Source organism: Macadamia integrifolia, chromosome 14 (assembly GCF_013358625.1).
Source record: "Macadamia integrifolia cultivar HAES 741 chromosome 14, SCU_Mint_v3, whole genome shotgun sequence".
NCBI lineage: Eukaryota > Viridiplantae > Streptophyta > Magnoliopsida > Proteales > Proteaceae > Macadamia > Macadamia integrifolia.
The window spans coordinates 20,132,687-20,145,508 of record NC_056570.1 but is presented as its reverse complement, the minus strand read 5'-3'; the positions used below and the strand labels follow the sequence as shown (position 1 = coordinate 20,145,508).

The 12,822-nt window shown below is 41.7% G+C and overlaps 1 protein-coding gene and 1 non-coding gene across 2 annotated transcripts in view; both read right to left on the bottom strand.

The window, feature by feature from the left end:
• Positions 1 to 1,086: 1,086 nt before the first annotated feature.
• LOC122062184 lies at positions 1,087 to 1,193 on the bottom strand. Its single transcript, XR_006134814.1, has one exon. It is a non-coding gene; the product is annotated as a small nucleolar RNA R71 (small nucleolar RNA).
• Positions 1,194 to 2,057: 864 nt separating this feature from the next.
• Positions 2,058 to 12,822, bottom strand: part of LOC122060704 (subtilisin-like protease SBT4.3) — a 15,122-nt gene continuing 4,357 nt past the window's right edge. The window contains exons 9-13 of the mRNA XM_042623816.1: positions 7,974 to 8,187; positions 7,367 to 7,857; positions 6,484 to 6,660; positions 5,409 to 6,096; positions 2,058 to 2,533 (exon numbers count right to left, since the gene is read on the bottom strand). Coding sequence (XP_042479750.1) covers positions 2,058 to 2,533; positions 5,409 to 6,096; positions 6,484 to 6,660; positions 7,367 to 7,857; positions 7,974 to 8,187 — 2,046 coding nt within the window. The remainder of the gene's footprint in view (positions 2,534 to 5,408; positions 6,097 to 6,483; positions 6,661 to 7,366; positions 7,858 to 7,973; positions 8,188 to 12,822) is intronic.

Sequence of the window (12,822 nt, the reverse complement as noted above, 5' to 3'; positions counted from 1 at the left end):
ATTATTGAGTTTAGAGAATGTTCTTCTATGATTCATATTTTCTATTCAAACAAGAGTTTCTAGTTATACCGATGATGGCTTTTAACTGACCGAACTAAGCATATGCAAAAGACGATATTGTTATACCTAGAATGAAATGGAATTATCATTCTGTGGTTGCATTGGACTAGTAGTTTTATTCAACTGGAATATGTGCCAGAGTTAAATAATCATGTCAATGGGGATTCGAAACCTAAAGGCTGTTTTTCTCATCAAATCTTAATTAGTTGTTAATTTAGTCTTAATTTTGCAAACTGATTTTGAATACCACTTTCACATTATCTTAGTAAATTTAGTCTTCCAATTGCTCAAGGATTGGATCCCTTCTTACCATTGTTCTAGTAGTATTAGTAGGGCTATTTTTCATTCGTTCATGACAGGTATCAAGTTTCGCCAATGTCGGGAACCGAAGCACGGTTTTCTAAGATCTATTTAGTTGTTTTGTTTTAGTTATAATTTTATAACTTTTTTTTCTTTAGTTTAAGTTTAATTCATCTTTAGCCAACTCATTGAACTTGCATTCAACCCTCCTATGCATCTTGGTTGTGTGTCTTCTTGTATTTAACTTACTTTATTTTTCTATTTTTAAGTTTAGTTGATGCATGGTCATCGTTCCTGTCAATCTGAATTGGCTGATTTAGACCCTAAATTGGGAAAACTTTGCATTTAATTTGAAAAAATAGAAGGAGCCTGTAAGACGCCCATTGAGTGAACACTTCACCTATCAATGTATAGGTCGACCTCATGTATTAGGGTTCCTGCTGTTCAGGCAGCCCAATATGAGATTAAGTCTAGTGTTATTCAGATGCCCCCATCATTTTATGGACTTAACAATCAAGAATCGTATAAACATTTGGATGAGTTTTTAGAGAGATGCTCCACTGTCAAAATCTAGAATTTTAGTGAAGATGCTCCGAAATTAACCTTATTCCCATTTTTTCTCAAAGATAAATCCATACAATGGCTCAATTCCTTGGATGTTGTAGTGATTACTAGTTGGGTACAAATGCAACAAGAGTTTCTAAAAATGTATTTCCCCATAGGTCGAACATTAGACGTGCCATCACTAGCTTCTTGCAAGTTGATGGTGAACAATTTCATGAGACCTGGGAAAGACTTAAGGATTTAGCTAGATAGTGTCCCCATCATGTTGTACCCAAGTGGCAATTAGTCCAATGTTTCTATGATGGACTGACTGATAGACCTTAGTGAAAATTCCTTATATAATTTGTCAAGCTATAGAACTGAAGGCCCTATTGTTGGATCCCAAAAGAAATGTCGCCTCCATGAGATAGGCAAATCTAAGCCATAAAACACCAAAGTGGATATGCTTTTTGAAAGGTTAGACCTCTTGTTGTCCCTAGGGAAGAATTCTAGGCAACCGACGCCATCTCATATTTATCAGGAAGCGTGTGCATTCTTTGTGCCAGTCCTTCCCATTATGTGGGTTATTATCCATAATCTGTGCAATTCTCTGAATGTGTTAAAAAACAAACACAAGCTGCCTAGAGTTTCTCTAAACCAGACAATGATCCATATTCTTAGACCTATAACCCTGGCTGGAGGAACTACCTATCAAAATACACCATATAGGCAGATTGTGAGATTAATAATTTAACTTAAGTTCGAGGCTTAACATCTGTGACGATTCCTAAACTCACTAGAGAAACCACTCAAATTGTTACTATATTAACCAAAGAATGTTACGACCCATTTAACCACCAATTCCCTCCCTCATCGTCTCTCTCTTCCCTGCTTCATTCATCCCTTCTATTTTTTAATTCAACTCTTACCTCTTCTTTTTCTTCTTCTTCACACAACACCGCACCACCTACAATGCCGGCCTCTGCAACCCCCGCTCCTATCCCTCACCCTGCCCTAGAACCCCCACAGATAGATTTAGAGATAGCTTCTGTTTGTATTTCCCATATCACGTGTGATAGGGTTAGTGTTTGTATATATAACAAGTACATACAACCTTTGGATCAGTTACAAGCTGGTAGAGTTTGGATAGGACTCTATGTTACACGTTGGCTATTAGGTGTGGAAAGGGAACAATCCTTATCTACATAACAGCATGAGAGAGAGTCCTTGCATGGGAGAGAGTCCTTGAACGTGTGAACTTCTATTGTGCATGGAAGAGTGCAGAAGTATGGAGCAGGGAGGCCTTTGGTCATGGTATCTGCTATCTGGTCTGGGCTCGCAACAAACCGTATACAGAGACTGCCATTTGCCACTTGCTCACGTACAAAGTGAAAGTCAGATTCAATGTGCTTTGTACATGCATGGAATAGAGGATTGGCCACCAGATAAGCGGCGCCAATATTGTCGCAGTAAAGCTTCGGTGGGGTGGATGAAACCCCAAGATCACACAACAGTTGGCGGAGCCATAGTATTTCAGCTGCAGCATTGGCAAGGCCCTTGTATTCCGATTCCGTAGAGGAATGGGCAACAGTGTGTTGCTTCTTAGAGCTCCATGAAACCAAATTGGGTCCTAAGGAGATGCAATAGCCATTGGAGGATCACCGATCATTAAGGCAGCTGGCCCAGTTAGCGTCAGTATACGCATGAAGCTGGAGTGATTTGGAATGCCTGATGTAAATTCCAAGGGTGATGGTATCCTTTAGATAATGAAGAATGTGTTTCACAGCAACCCAGTGTTCAGTGGTGGGCGAGTGCATGAATTGGCACACTTTATTGATAGAGAATGCAATGTCGGGGCGTGTGAGACTAAGATACTGTAGGGCACCCATTGTGCTGCGGTAGAGGGTAGGGTCATCAAATGGTGATCTAGCAGTGCGAGACAGAGCAGCAGTGGAGCTAGGTGTGGGCATGGGTTTGGCACCATCCATTTTTACCTTACATAGGAGGTCATGTATGTATTTGGATTGAGTGAGATACAGACCATCTGTGATTCGGTGTGCTTCAATGCCGAGAAAGAAGTTGAGATCTCCCAAATCAGTAATGGCAAATTCATTGCCTAAGGTGGTGATGAGACTTTGAACAACAGTGGAGCTAGTGCCAGTGACTACGATATCGTCTACGTAGACCAAGATGTATAAGTGCTGCTTGGAGGAAGTGCGAACAAAAAGAGCACTATCAGAGGTAGACGAAGTGAACCCAATAGATGCCAAGAAGGTGCCAAGGTGATGGGACCACATGCATGGGGCCTGTTTGAGGCCATATAGTGCACGTTTCAGATGACATACAATGATTTGGGTAATTTGACAAAGCCTTGTGGTTGGGACATGTAGACATGTTCTTGAAGAGTGCCATTAAGGAACACATTCTTAACATCCACTTGCCAAAGAACCCATCCCTGTGAGATGGCAATAGAGAGGACAACCCTGATTGTAGTTGGTTTGACCACGGACTGAATGTGTCAAAGTAGTCTACCCCTTCACGTTGATGAAATCCGTTGGCCACCAGGCGACCTTTGTATCGAGCTATGGTACCGTCAGAGTGGCGTTTGATTCGATACGCCCATTTATTTCCAACAACGTTCATGGATGGATGATGAGGCACCAAGGTCCAGGTTCCATTGCGCATGAGAGCATTGAACTCATCACTCATTGCAGCTCGCCAATGAGAGTCGTTATTAGCAGCAGTGTATGAGGTTGGTTCATCTGTAGAGGGTAGGGTGGCAAGGAAAGCATGTGTAATTGGGTGTTTGGTGGAGAGAAGGGTGAGCTTGGGGTTTGTTTTGGTGATGCCTGCGCAAAGGTGGGTGATCATAGGATGAGTGGTTGGCACGGTTGGGTTAGTCGGTATGGAGGGTATAGGCAGTGGGAGTTGGGGTGGTGATATAAGAGGAGGTGGTGCATGCAAGGATGGTGAAGGGACGATTGGGCAAGGGTAGATGGGAGGGCCATCGTTGGAGAAGACAGCCAAGGTAGAGGGTGTCGCAGGTGTAGGATAGGGAGGGATGATGGGTGGGAAGGTGCTCTCATCGAAAGTGACATGTCTGGATATATAGGTATGGCCAGTGGGAGGGATTAAAACAGCGATACCCCTTGTGACGGTTATTGTAACCAATGAAGATGCATTGAGTTGATCTGAGATCCAGCTTGTGTTTATTATAAGGGTGTAGGCAGGGGTAGCACGTACACCCATAGGTACGTAGAATTTTGTAATCTGATACAGTGCCATAGAGTACCTGAAATGGGAGCGGGATTGAAGCACGGGTAGGGAGCCTGTTAACTAAAAAAGCTGTAGTCTCAAAAACTGATTCCCAAAGTTCATGGGATGGTTGGCACAGGCAAGCAAGGTTAGGCCAGTTTCCACCACATGGCGGTGTTTCCGTTCAGCCCTGCCATTTTGTTTAGAGGTGTGGGGATAAGAATATTGATGACTTATGCCATGTTCCTTAAAGAAAGAATCAAATGCCTGATACTCAAGAGCACCATCAGATTGAAAGTTCTTGATAGTACAATTAAAGAAATTGTGAACAAGTTTATAGAAAGTAATAAAAGTAGAGAGTGCATTTGATCCTTTAGCAAGAGGAAACAACCAAGTAAATTGACTGAAATCATCAATAAAAGAAATGTAATAGCAAGACCCTTGAAAAGAGGGCTTAGGGGAAGGAACCCAAATGTCCGAATGTATCAACTGAAAGGCAGAAGTAGCTACATTATGACATGAATTAAATGGTAGTTTATGTGCTTTGCCTAGATGACAGGCAACACAGTCAGAAGACACAGTTGGTGACTTGGTAGGAAGCTGATGACGGGAGAGGATGATGCAGAGGCTGGTGGATGATGAATGACCCAAACGATCATGCCAGATGGAGGGTGTAACCTGTTCCCCAATGTGAACACGTGGATGTGGAGGGGTAACAGGAAATCGATAAAGTCTATCCTTAAGCATTCCTTGGAGCAGTGTTGTCCCCTTTAGAGGTTCCTTCACAAAGCAACACGAAGAGTGAAATTCAAGACACACATTGTTTTCAGAAGTGAAACGGCTGACAAACAATAGATTTTTTGTAATGTGAGGAACATGTAATATGTCATGCAATTGAAAAGAACAAGAGGGAGAAGGGAGAACAGAATGGCCAATGTGGTGGATATTCAAACCTGCTCCATTACCAACACGAACCTGGTCAGTGCCATTGTAAGGAGCACTGAGAGACAGATTTTCAAGATAGGCTATGTGATGGTGTGTGGCTCCGGAATCGAGATACCAAGCAGGATCAAACCTCGAGTCAGGGGTGGCTAGAAGAGCCTGGCGTGCCGCTGGGGGAGCAGCCTGATAGCTTGGGTTAAACCGATTGTAACAGGCCAAGGCCGAGTGATTGTTCCATCTACAGATCTGGCATGGCGTGCGTGGTGAGGGATGTTGAGAGGGGCTGTTGTTCTACTGAAAGAAATTACCTCGACCACGCCCATTGTTGGAACGACCACTATTGCGACTCCCATTAGAACGACCATTCGATGATGAGTCCTTATTGACATAGTTTGCTTCAGAAGGTGGGAGATCAAGAGGGGTCGCACGATGCTCTTTGAGTATTTCCTGGCTGAGAAGGAGGCCAGTGAAGTCATCGAGAGACAAAGGATCGATATGGGTAGTCACTGAAGTAGCAAATGCATCATAATCAGAGCCGAGGCCACGGAGGATGTGAAGGATCACATCTGAGTCTGAGACAGGATGAGCGGCAGCAGCAAGGTTGTCAACAAGTTCCTTGACTCGTTGAAGATAGTCGGCCAGAGGAACAGAACCCTTCTTGAGCTGAGAAAGTTGGTATTTAAGTTGCATTACTCGAGCCTGAGATTGAGAGGCATAGATACGAGCAAGCGTGGTCCAGGCAGCATGTGAGGTGGACAAACCAACGATTTGAGCCATGGATTGTGCAGTCAGAGAAGAAATAATCCAGCTTAGTATTAGTTGGTCCTGTCGACGCCAGAGAGTGAACTCGGGATTGGCTGCAAGTGGGGCTGGGGAAACAGTAGGGAGATGTGAAGGAGGGCAGGGAAAAGTGCCATCGACATAACCAAGAAGGTCATGTGCATTGAGGATGGGAAGAAACTGAGATTTCCATAGCAGGTAGATGGAACGATCCAGCTTGATGGGGAGAAAGTGAACAATGTTTGTAGGAGAGATAGGTGCAGGTGGGGGGGGGGGGTAGAGGTGGCGGTAGGCGTGGTGTAGTCCGATTGAGCCGTGGAGGAAGAGGGACGTTAGTCAATAGGCAGCTGATACCAAGATAGATTTAGAGATAGCTTCTGTTTGTATTTCCCATATCACGTATGATAGGGTTAGTGTTTGTATATATAACAAGTACATACAACCTTTGGATCGGTTACAAGCTGGCAGAGTTTAGATAGGACTCTATGTTACATGTTGGTTATCAGATGTGGAAAGGGAACAATCCTTATCTACATAATAGCATGAGAGAGAGTCCTTGTACGTGGAGACTTCTCTCGTGCATGGAATATCCGTAATACCCACCCCCGTCCTCACACCGTCTGCATCCCCACCCTCATCTCCTTCTCTTTCCAGCTTCCCCACCCATGATCTCCCACCGCAACTCATAACTACTCCCACCCTCCCTTTCCTACCCCTCAATCCCCCACCTCCACCTCCACCTCCACCTTCACTTCCAATTCCACTTCCATCTTGCCCTCCCTGCCCCCATTCAACGAAACCATTATTGAGATCAGAATCTAAAACATATAAAAGTGGAAGCAGAGGAAAATAGCACAACTATTCCAGAGGCCAGAGAGAGAGAGAGTGGCCGTACCGGTGAAATGACGGGTCGGGTAGCAGTGACTGGACTGGAGCTGTTGGTTATCCTGGGAAGATATCTCAGGAATGCAGCTACGACGAGGCATTGAAAGGATGCACTGGAGTTTTCCATGTGGCCACCCCGATGGACTTCCAATCAACAGAACTGAGCTAAATTACTACATTCCAACTCTTCTTCCATTATCATTAACGGAACTGAACTTTGTCCATCAATAAATATAGAACGAAATGATCAATCCCACAATCAACTTCTTAATGTAAAGAGATCATGCAAGACAGCAGATGGGGTTGGAAAACAGAGCAGGGGTGGGGAGGGAGGGGGGGGGGTGGAGAAACAGAGCAAGGTGGAGGCCTTTCTGTTGATATAGTTTCTTAAAGTAGCTTGCATCGAACAATGCCGTAGCCCTTTGTCATCGAGGGGCAAGAGGTTGTCTTCTCCTATTACAACCTACTTCAAGAAACTAAATCAAAAGAAGTGATATTTTTTACAACATGATCACATGAAATACTTGACTGATTCATATTTAAATTTTCTGAGGAAGATTACTAATTCCTAATAGCTCCAGATGGCAATAGGAGTTCTTACATTATGTTTCCCATCAGACCACAACACCCATGTAGAGATGATTTTATCTTTGCCAATTCCTGGCCTTGTAACATGTACAGTGAATTGCTTCTTCTCATTCACCGACTTGAAATATAGAACATTAGGTTTAACAGTAACATTTACTAGTTTTTGTGGCCCAATTGTTGCCTTGTATGTAGAATTTGGTAATCCGACATTCGTAACTGTCCTTGGGAAATATATATCGATGCGTTCTTCGGGAGAAACAGAAGCACCCAAAGAAGGATAGTTTAAAACAGCATCTGTACCATTTTCCTTCACACAAGTAACATTCTCTCCGGCAATGATCTTAATATCATCAGGTTTATAACCCAAGTTGCACAACACTTGTATATAGTCAGCTTTCAAGGTATCATACACAAGACCTGGATGGACAGCCTTCAGTGGATCAATTTGACCAGCACCATAAGCCAATTCCGCTTCTTTATGATAGGAGGCATAAATGGGAGAAGCTGTAAGATCCAAACAGGAAAAAGAATTGAGTGAATTAAATACTTAAAACTTAGTTTTGAAACTTCAAGTACTTTTTAACTCTTAGTAGGGGAAAATGGGAAAATGGGAAAATCACCTGTTGTCATGAGAGCAGATTTAATAGCAGCAGGAGACCATGAGGGATGAAATGTTTTGACATAGGCAGCAGCACCAGTTGCATGTGGGCAAGACATGGATGTTCCAGATATAATGTTGTACATTGAGGAGCGCTTGTCGACTGTGGAACCTGAAATTGTGGCTTTCGGAGACCATGCAGCTAAGATGGTTACACCCGGGGCACTTAAGTCTGGCTGCAATACAAAAAAAGAAAAGAAAAAAAAGACCTTGATGCTGCTTAAGTAAATCTATATATATATATATATATATGGAAAAAGAAAGCTAATCGGTACTGCTCCCTGTTAGTGATTCTGAATCCTAGAATCATTTGAATTACCTATAGTGTATAGAATACAAGAATGAATAATGGAAAGAAATCAATCACATACCCGTTGAGCGTGAATAAAGTCCCTAAATCAAGGTTGACGCTTGTACCACGAATTATGATGAAGAACCACGCAATATGGGTCCTTCTACTGAGATCTTCTGCAGCCTCTTACTATGGGATCTTCTCTCTGTCTCTACACTAGCTTTGTGAGAAAACAGTGCTCCCAAAATATTATTATGAAAAGTAATAGCTGCAGGGACCGTCAGTATTCTATATATAATAGAATTCCTAAACCCTAATCCATTCCCACAATAGAATAGGGCTAGAAGTTTCCTAATTAGAGTGGTCCTTATTCTCTTGGGCCCAATAGGTCAATCAATATCAGTTAAGCCCACATAAGAGTCCTAACAATCTCCCACTTGGGCTACACTAATACTGATGTCTTCCCATTGACATCTGGCCAAATAATCCCAAGATTGAATACCACTCAAAACAAACTTTGACCCAATCAATAATCTCCATTGTTGAATAATAGTAGAAAATACACCTCAATATACGGCATATAACTATCTAATGTTACAGACAACAGAAAATTATCAATTCAAATCGCCTGGAAATATAGATATAAGGAATTATATCATAACTGTGATCACATAAGATATATCCTTCCTTATAGGTCCGTTCCTGATCTAAAGATCAGCCTACCTTGAAAACCTCACAGGTAGAGAACTTTGATATTAATCAATACTTAGGCAAACCGCCATTTTCTTGTATTAATATCTCACTTTGGCATACAGCCTATGGTTAACAACCATCTCCATGGATTTAGGCTAAATACCGCCATAAATCACGAAACTTGGCTAAACACCGCCATTAACTGTGACATGTTAAAGTAAACCACAATAATCATACAACAATACGATGTGAGAGAATATAAAATGAACACTATACTGGAAAATAAACATCCTCAATATAGATTGTGCTCATAATGTATGATCTAACAAAATAATGCTTATTACAATACCACTATGGATAAGTAAACTTCCACTAAACAAGCATATCAAAAGATTCCATCACACCCATGTTAGAAACATGAGTCTTAAAAATTCCCACTGGAAGAGCTTTGGTCAGAGGATCAGCAACCATCTCTTCAGTAATAATATGCTCAACAGCGATCTCCCCAGCGTTGATCTTCTCGCGAACCACAAGATATTTAATCTCAATGTGTTTGGAGCTGCTAGATCTCTTGTTATTCTTTGCAAAGAAAACAGCAGAAATATTGTCACACCACAAATGCAAAGGCTTAGAGATGGAATCTACAACTTTCAGTTCAGATATAAAATTCCTCAGCCACACTGCCTGCTTGGTAGCTTCATAAAGTGCCACAAACTCAGCTTGCATAGTGGATGAAGCTAAAATAGTTTGTTTGGCACTCTTCCAAGAAATAGCTCCTCCTCCCAATATAAAAATGTATCCAGAGGTAGACTTTCTATCATCAGTACACCCACTGAAGTCCGAGTCAGAATACCCCAGAACTTCAAATTTTTCTGACTTACTGAACACTAGCTTGAAGTCCTTTGTCCGCTGTAAATAGCGCATGACCTTTTTTGCTGCAGTCCAATGAGCCAAACCAGCATCAGATTGAAACCTGCCAAGTACACTAATTGCAAAGGCAATGTCAGGGCGAGTACAAACTTGTGCATACATCAAACTTCCAACGGCAGAGGCATAAGGCTTGTCATTCATTGAGCTCCTCTCAATATCATTCTTTGGACATTGTTGCTTGTTCAACTTGTCTCCTTTACTGATGGGTGCTTCACCACCAAAACATTTAGACATGTTAAACCTCTTTAAAACTTTATCAAGATATGCCTGTTGTGATAGCCCAAGTAACCCCCGCGGCCTATCACGACTAATCTCGATTCCAAGCACATAACTTGCTTCACCCATGTCCTTCATTTCAAAGTTTTCTGAAAGAAAACCCTTGGTCTCCATCAATAAGGTTTTGTTGCTACTAGCCAATAGAATGTCATCCACATAGAGCACAAGAAAGATGAAACTACTCCCACTGAGTTTCAGATATATGCACTGATCGATTGGATTCTCTACAAAACCAAAAGAAGTCACAACTCGATCAAATTTTAAGTACCATTGTCGAGATGCTTGCTTTAACCCATAAAGAGACTTTTTCAGCATACAAACAAAGTCCTCTTTACCATTTTCCTCAAAACCTTCAGGTTGTCTCATGTACACCTTCTCTGACAGCTCTCCATTCAGAATGTTGTTTTCACATCCATCTGATGTAACTCTAGGTCAAAATGGGCAACAATGGCCATGATAATTCTGAATGAGTCCTTTGATGAGACAGGTGAGAAGGTTTCCTTGTAATCTATCCCCTCTCGCTGAGTAAAACCCTTTGCCACGAGTCTAGCTTTGTAGCGTTCTACTCTACCTTGAGAATCTGTCTTGGTTTTGAAAACCCACTTAGATGCAATAGCCTTACAATCCTTTGGAATTTGCACTAATTCCCATACTCCATTGTTGCTAATGGATAACAGCTCTTCCTTCATTGCTTCTACCCATTTATCTGAATGCTTATGATTAACTGCTTGAAGAAAAGTAACAGGGTCTTCTTCTTGTCCTATGTCAAACTCACACTCATTCAAATAAGAAACATAATCAGAGTGCAGAGAAGGCTTGCGCACTCTAGTAGACCTCCTTATAGGTTCAGGTGGAAGCCTACCAATATTAGCGGTATCAGGAGGTGAAAGTGGGTCTGCAATAGCAATATCTGTCCCAACTTACAAATCATATTCAATTGGAGTTTGAGTGACTGTATCATCAGACAGGATGGGATTGAGATCAATAAGTGAATTTCTCAACTCAACAGGTGCTATCTCAGGAGTGTCATACTCCCCTTCTTCAAAAGAGAAATTACGAGGAGTTCTAGACTCTTCATTGCATTCAACAAATCTAGCATGAGTGGTCTCTACAATTTTGTGTCCTGGACCAGGACAATAGAATCTATACCCTTTAGACCTCTCTGGGTATCCCACAAAATAGCAACTTGTAGTCCTTGAGTCAAAAACTTTTTCTTGAGGGTTAAAGACTTTGGCTTCTGCTTGACATCCCCACACTCGCAAATGTCTAAGGCTAGGTATTCTGCTACTCCAGAGTTCATAGGGAGTCTTATTCACAGATTTGCTTGGCACTCTATTGAGAAGGTAAACAGCAGTTTTAAGTGCCTCTCCCCATAAGGATTCTGGTAAGGTGGTATTGCTCACCATAGAACGGACCATGTCTTTCAGAGTACGATTTCTTCTTTCAGCTACTCCATTCTGCTGAGGTGTTCCAGGCATGGAATATTGAGGAGCTATCCCATGTTCTTGCAAGAATTTTGCAAAAGGACCAAGCAACTACTCAAAATCACCACTTCTCCCATAATATTCTCCACCCCTGTCGGATCTGACCACTTTGATCTTCTTGGAGTGGAAAAGTTCAACTTCAGCTTTAAAAATCTTGAAAACATCTAGAGCACTAGATTTCTCACTAATAAGGAAGACATACCCATATCTTGACCAATCATCAATAAAAGTTATGAAATAACGGTGCCCAGTGAGTGTAGGGACAGTAAAAGGCCCACAGATGTCAGTGTGAATGAGGTCTAATACTTCAATGCTGCGAGTAGCATCCTTTTTCCTGGAGATTGTCATCTTTCCCTTAATGCAATCTATACATGTTTCCATGTCCTGAAAATCAATATCTTTTAATATCCCTTCCTTTACCAATCTTTTCATCCTCTTGATTGAAATATGACCCAACCTTCTATGCCACAACATGGAGGATTTCTCATCAATCAGAGACCGTTTCACTCCCACATTCAGAACCCATGAAGAATTACAATTCAATCTATAAAGCCCATCAACAAGAGTACCACTACCAATAGAGATAGAATCATGTAATAAACAAAATCCAACTTGATTAAAATTAAAAGAATAACCATCTGAACAAAGTCTAGAAACTGAAATCAAATTCCTCCTCATAGAGGGAACATAAACAACATCCTTCAAATCAATAAATGAGTCTGAATGAAAAAATAATCTAATAGTTCCTATGGCTTCCACTTCAACTCTAGCTCCATTGCCCACGAACACCGTCACTTCATCCTTGCTTGGCACCCTCCTGTTTAGGAACCCTACAAGGAATGAGTGACGTGAATAGATGACGCAGAATCTAACCACCATGAATCAATTGGTACATTAATCAAGCAAGATTCAAAACATACTAAGGATAGATTCATACCATCATCCTTCTTTTTCTCAAGGTAGGTCTTCCTCTTAAAACAATCCTTCTTCATGTGTCCTTTGGCCTTGCACCAAAAACACTCTATGCCACTCATGTCTTTTTGTACCCCTGATTCTTTGAAATTTTGTTTTCCCTTCTTGTTTTTCCCTCCTTTAACTTGAGTGAATTTTCCTTTCTTAAAGAACTTCTTGATCCC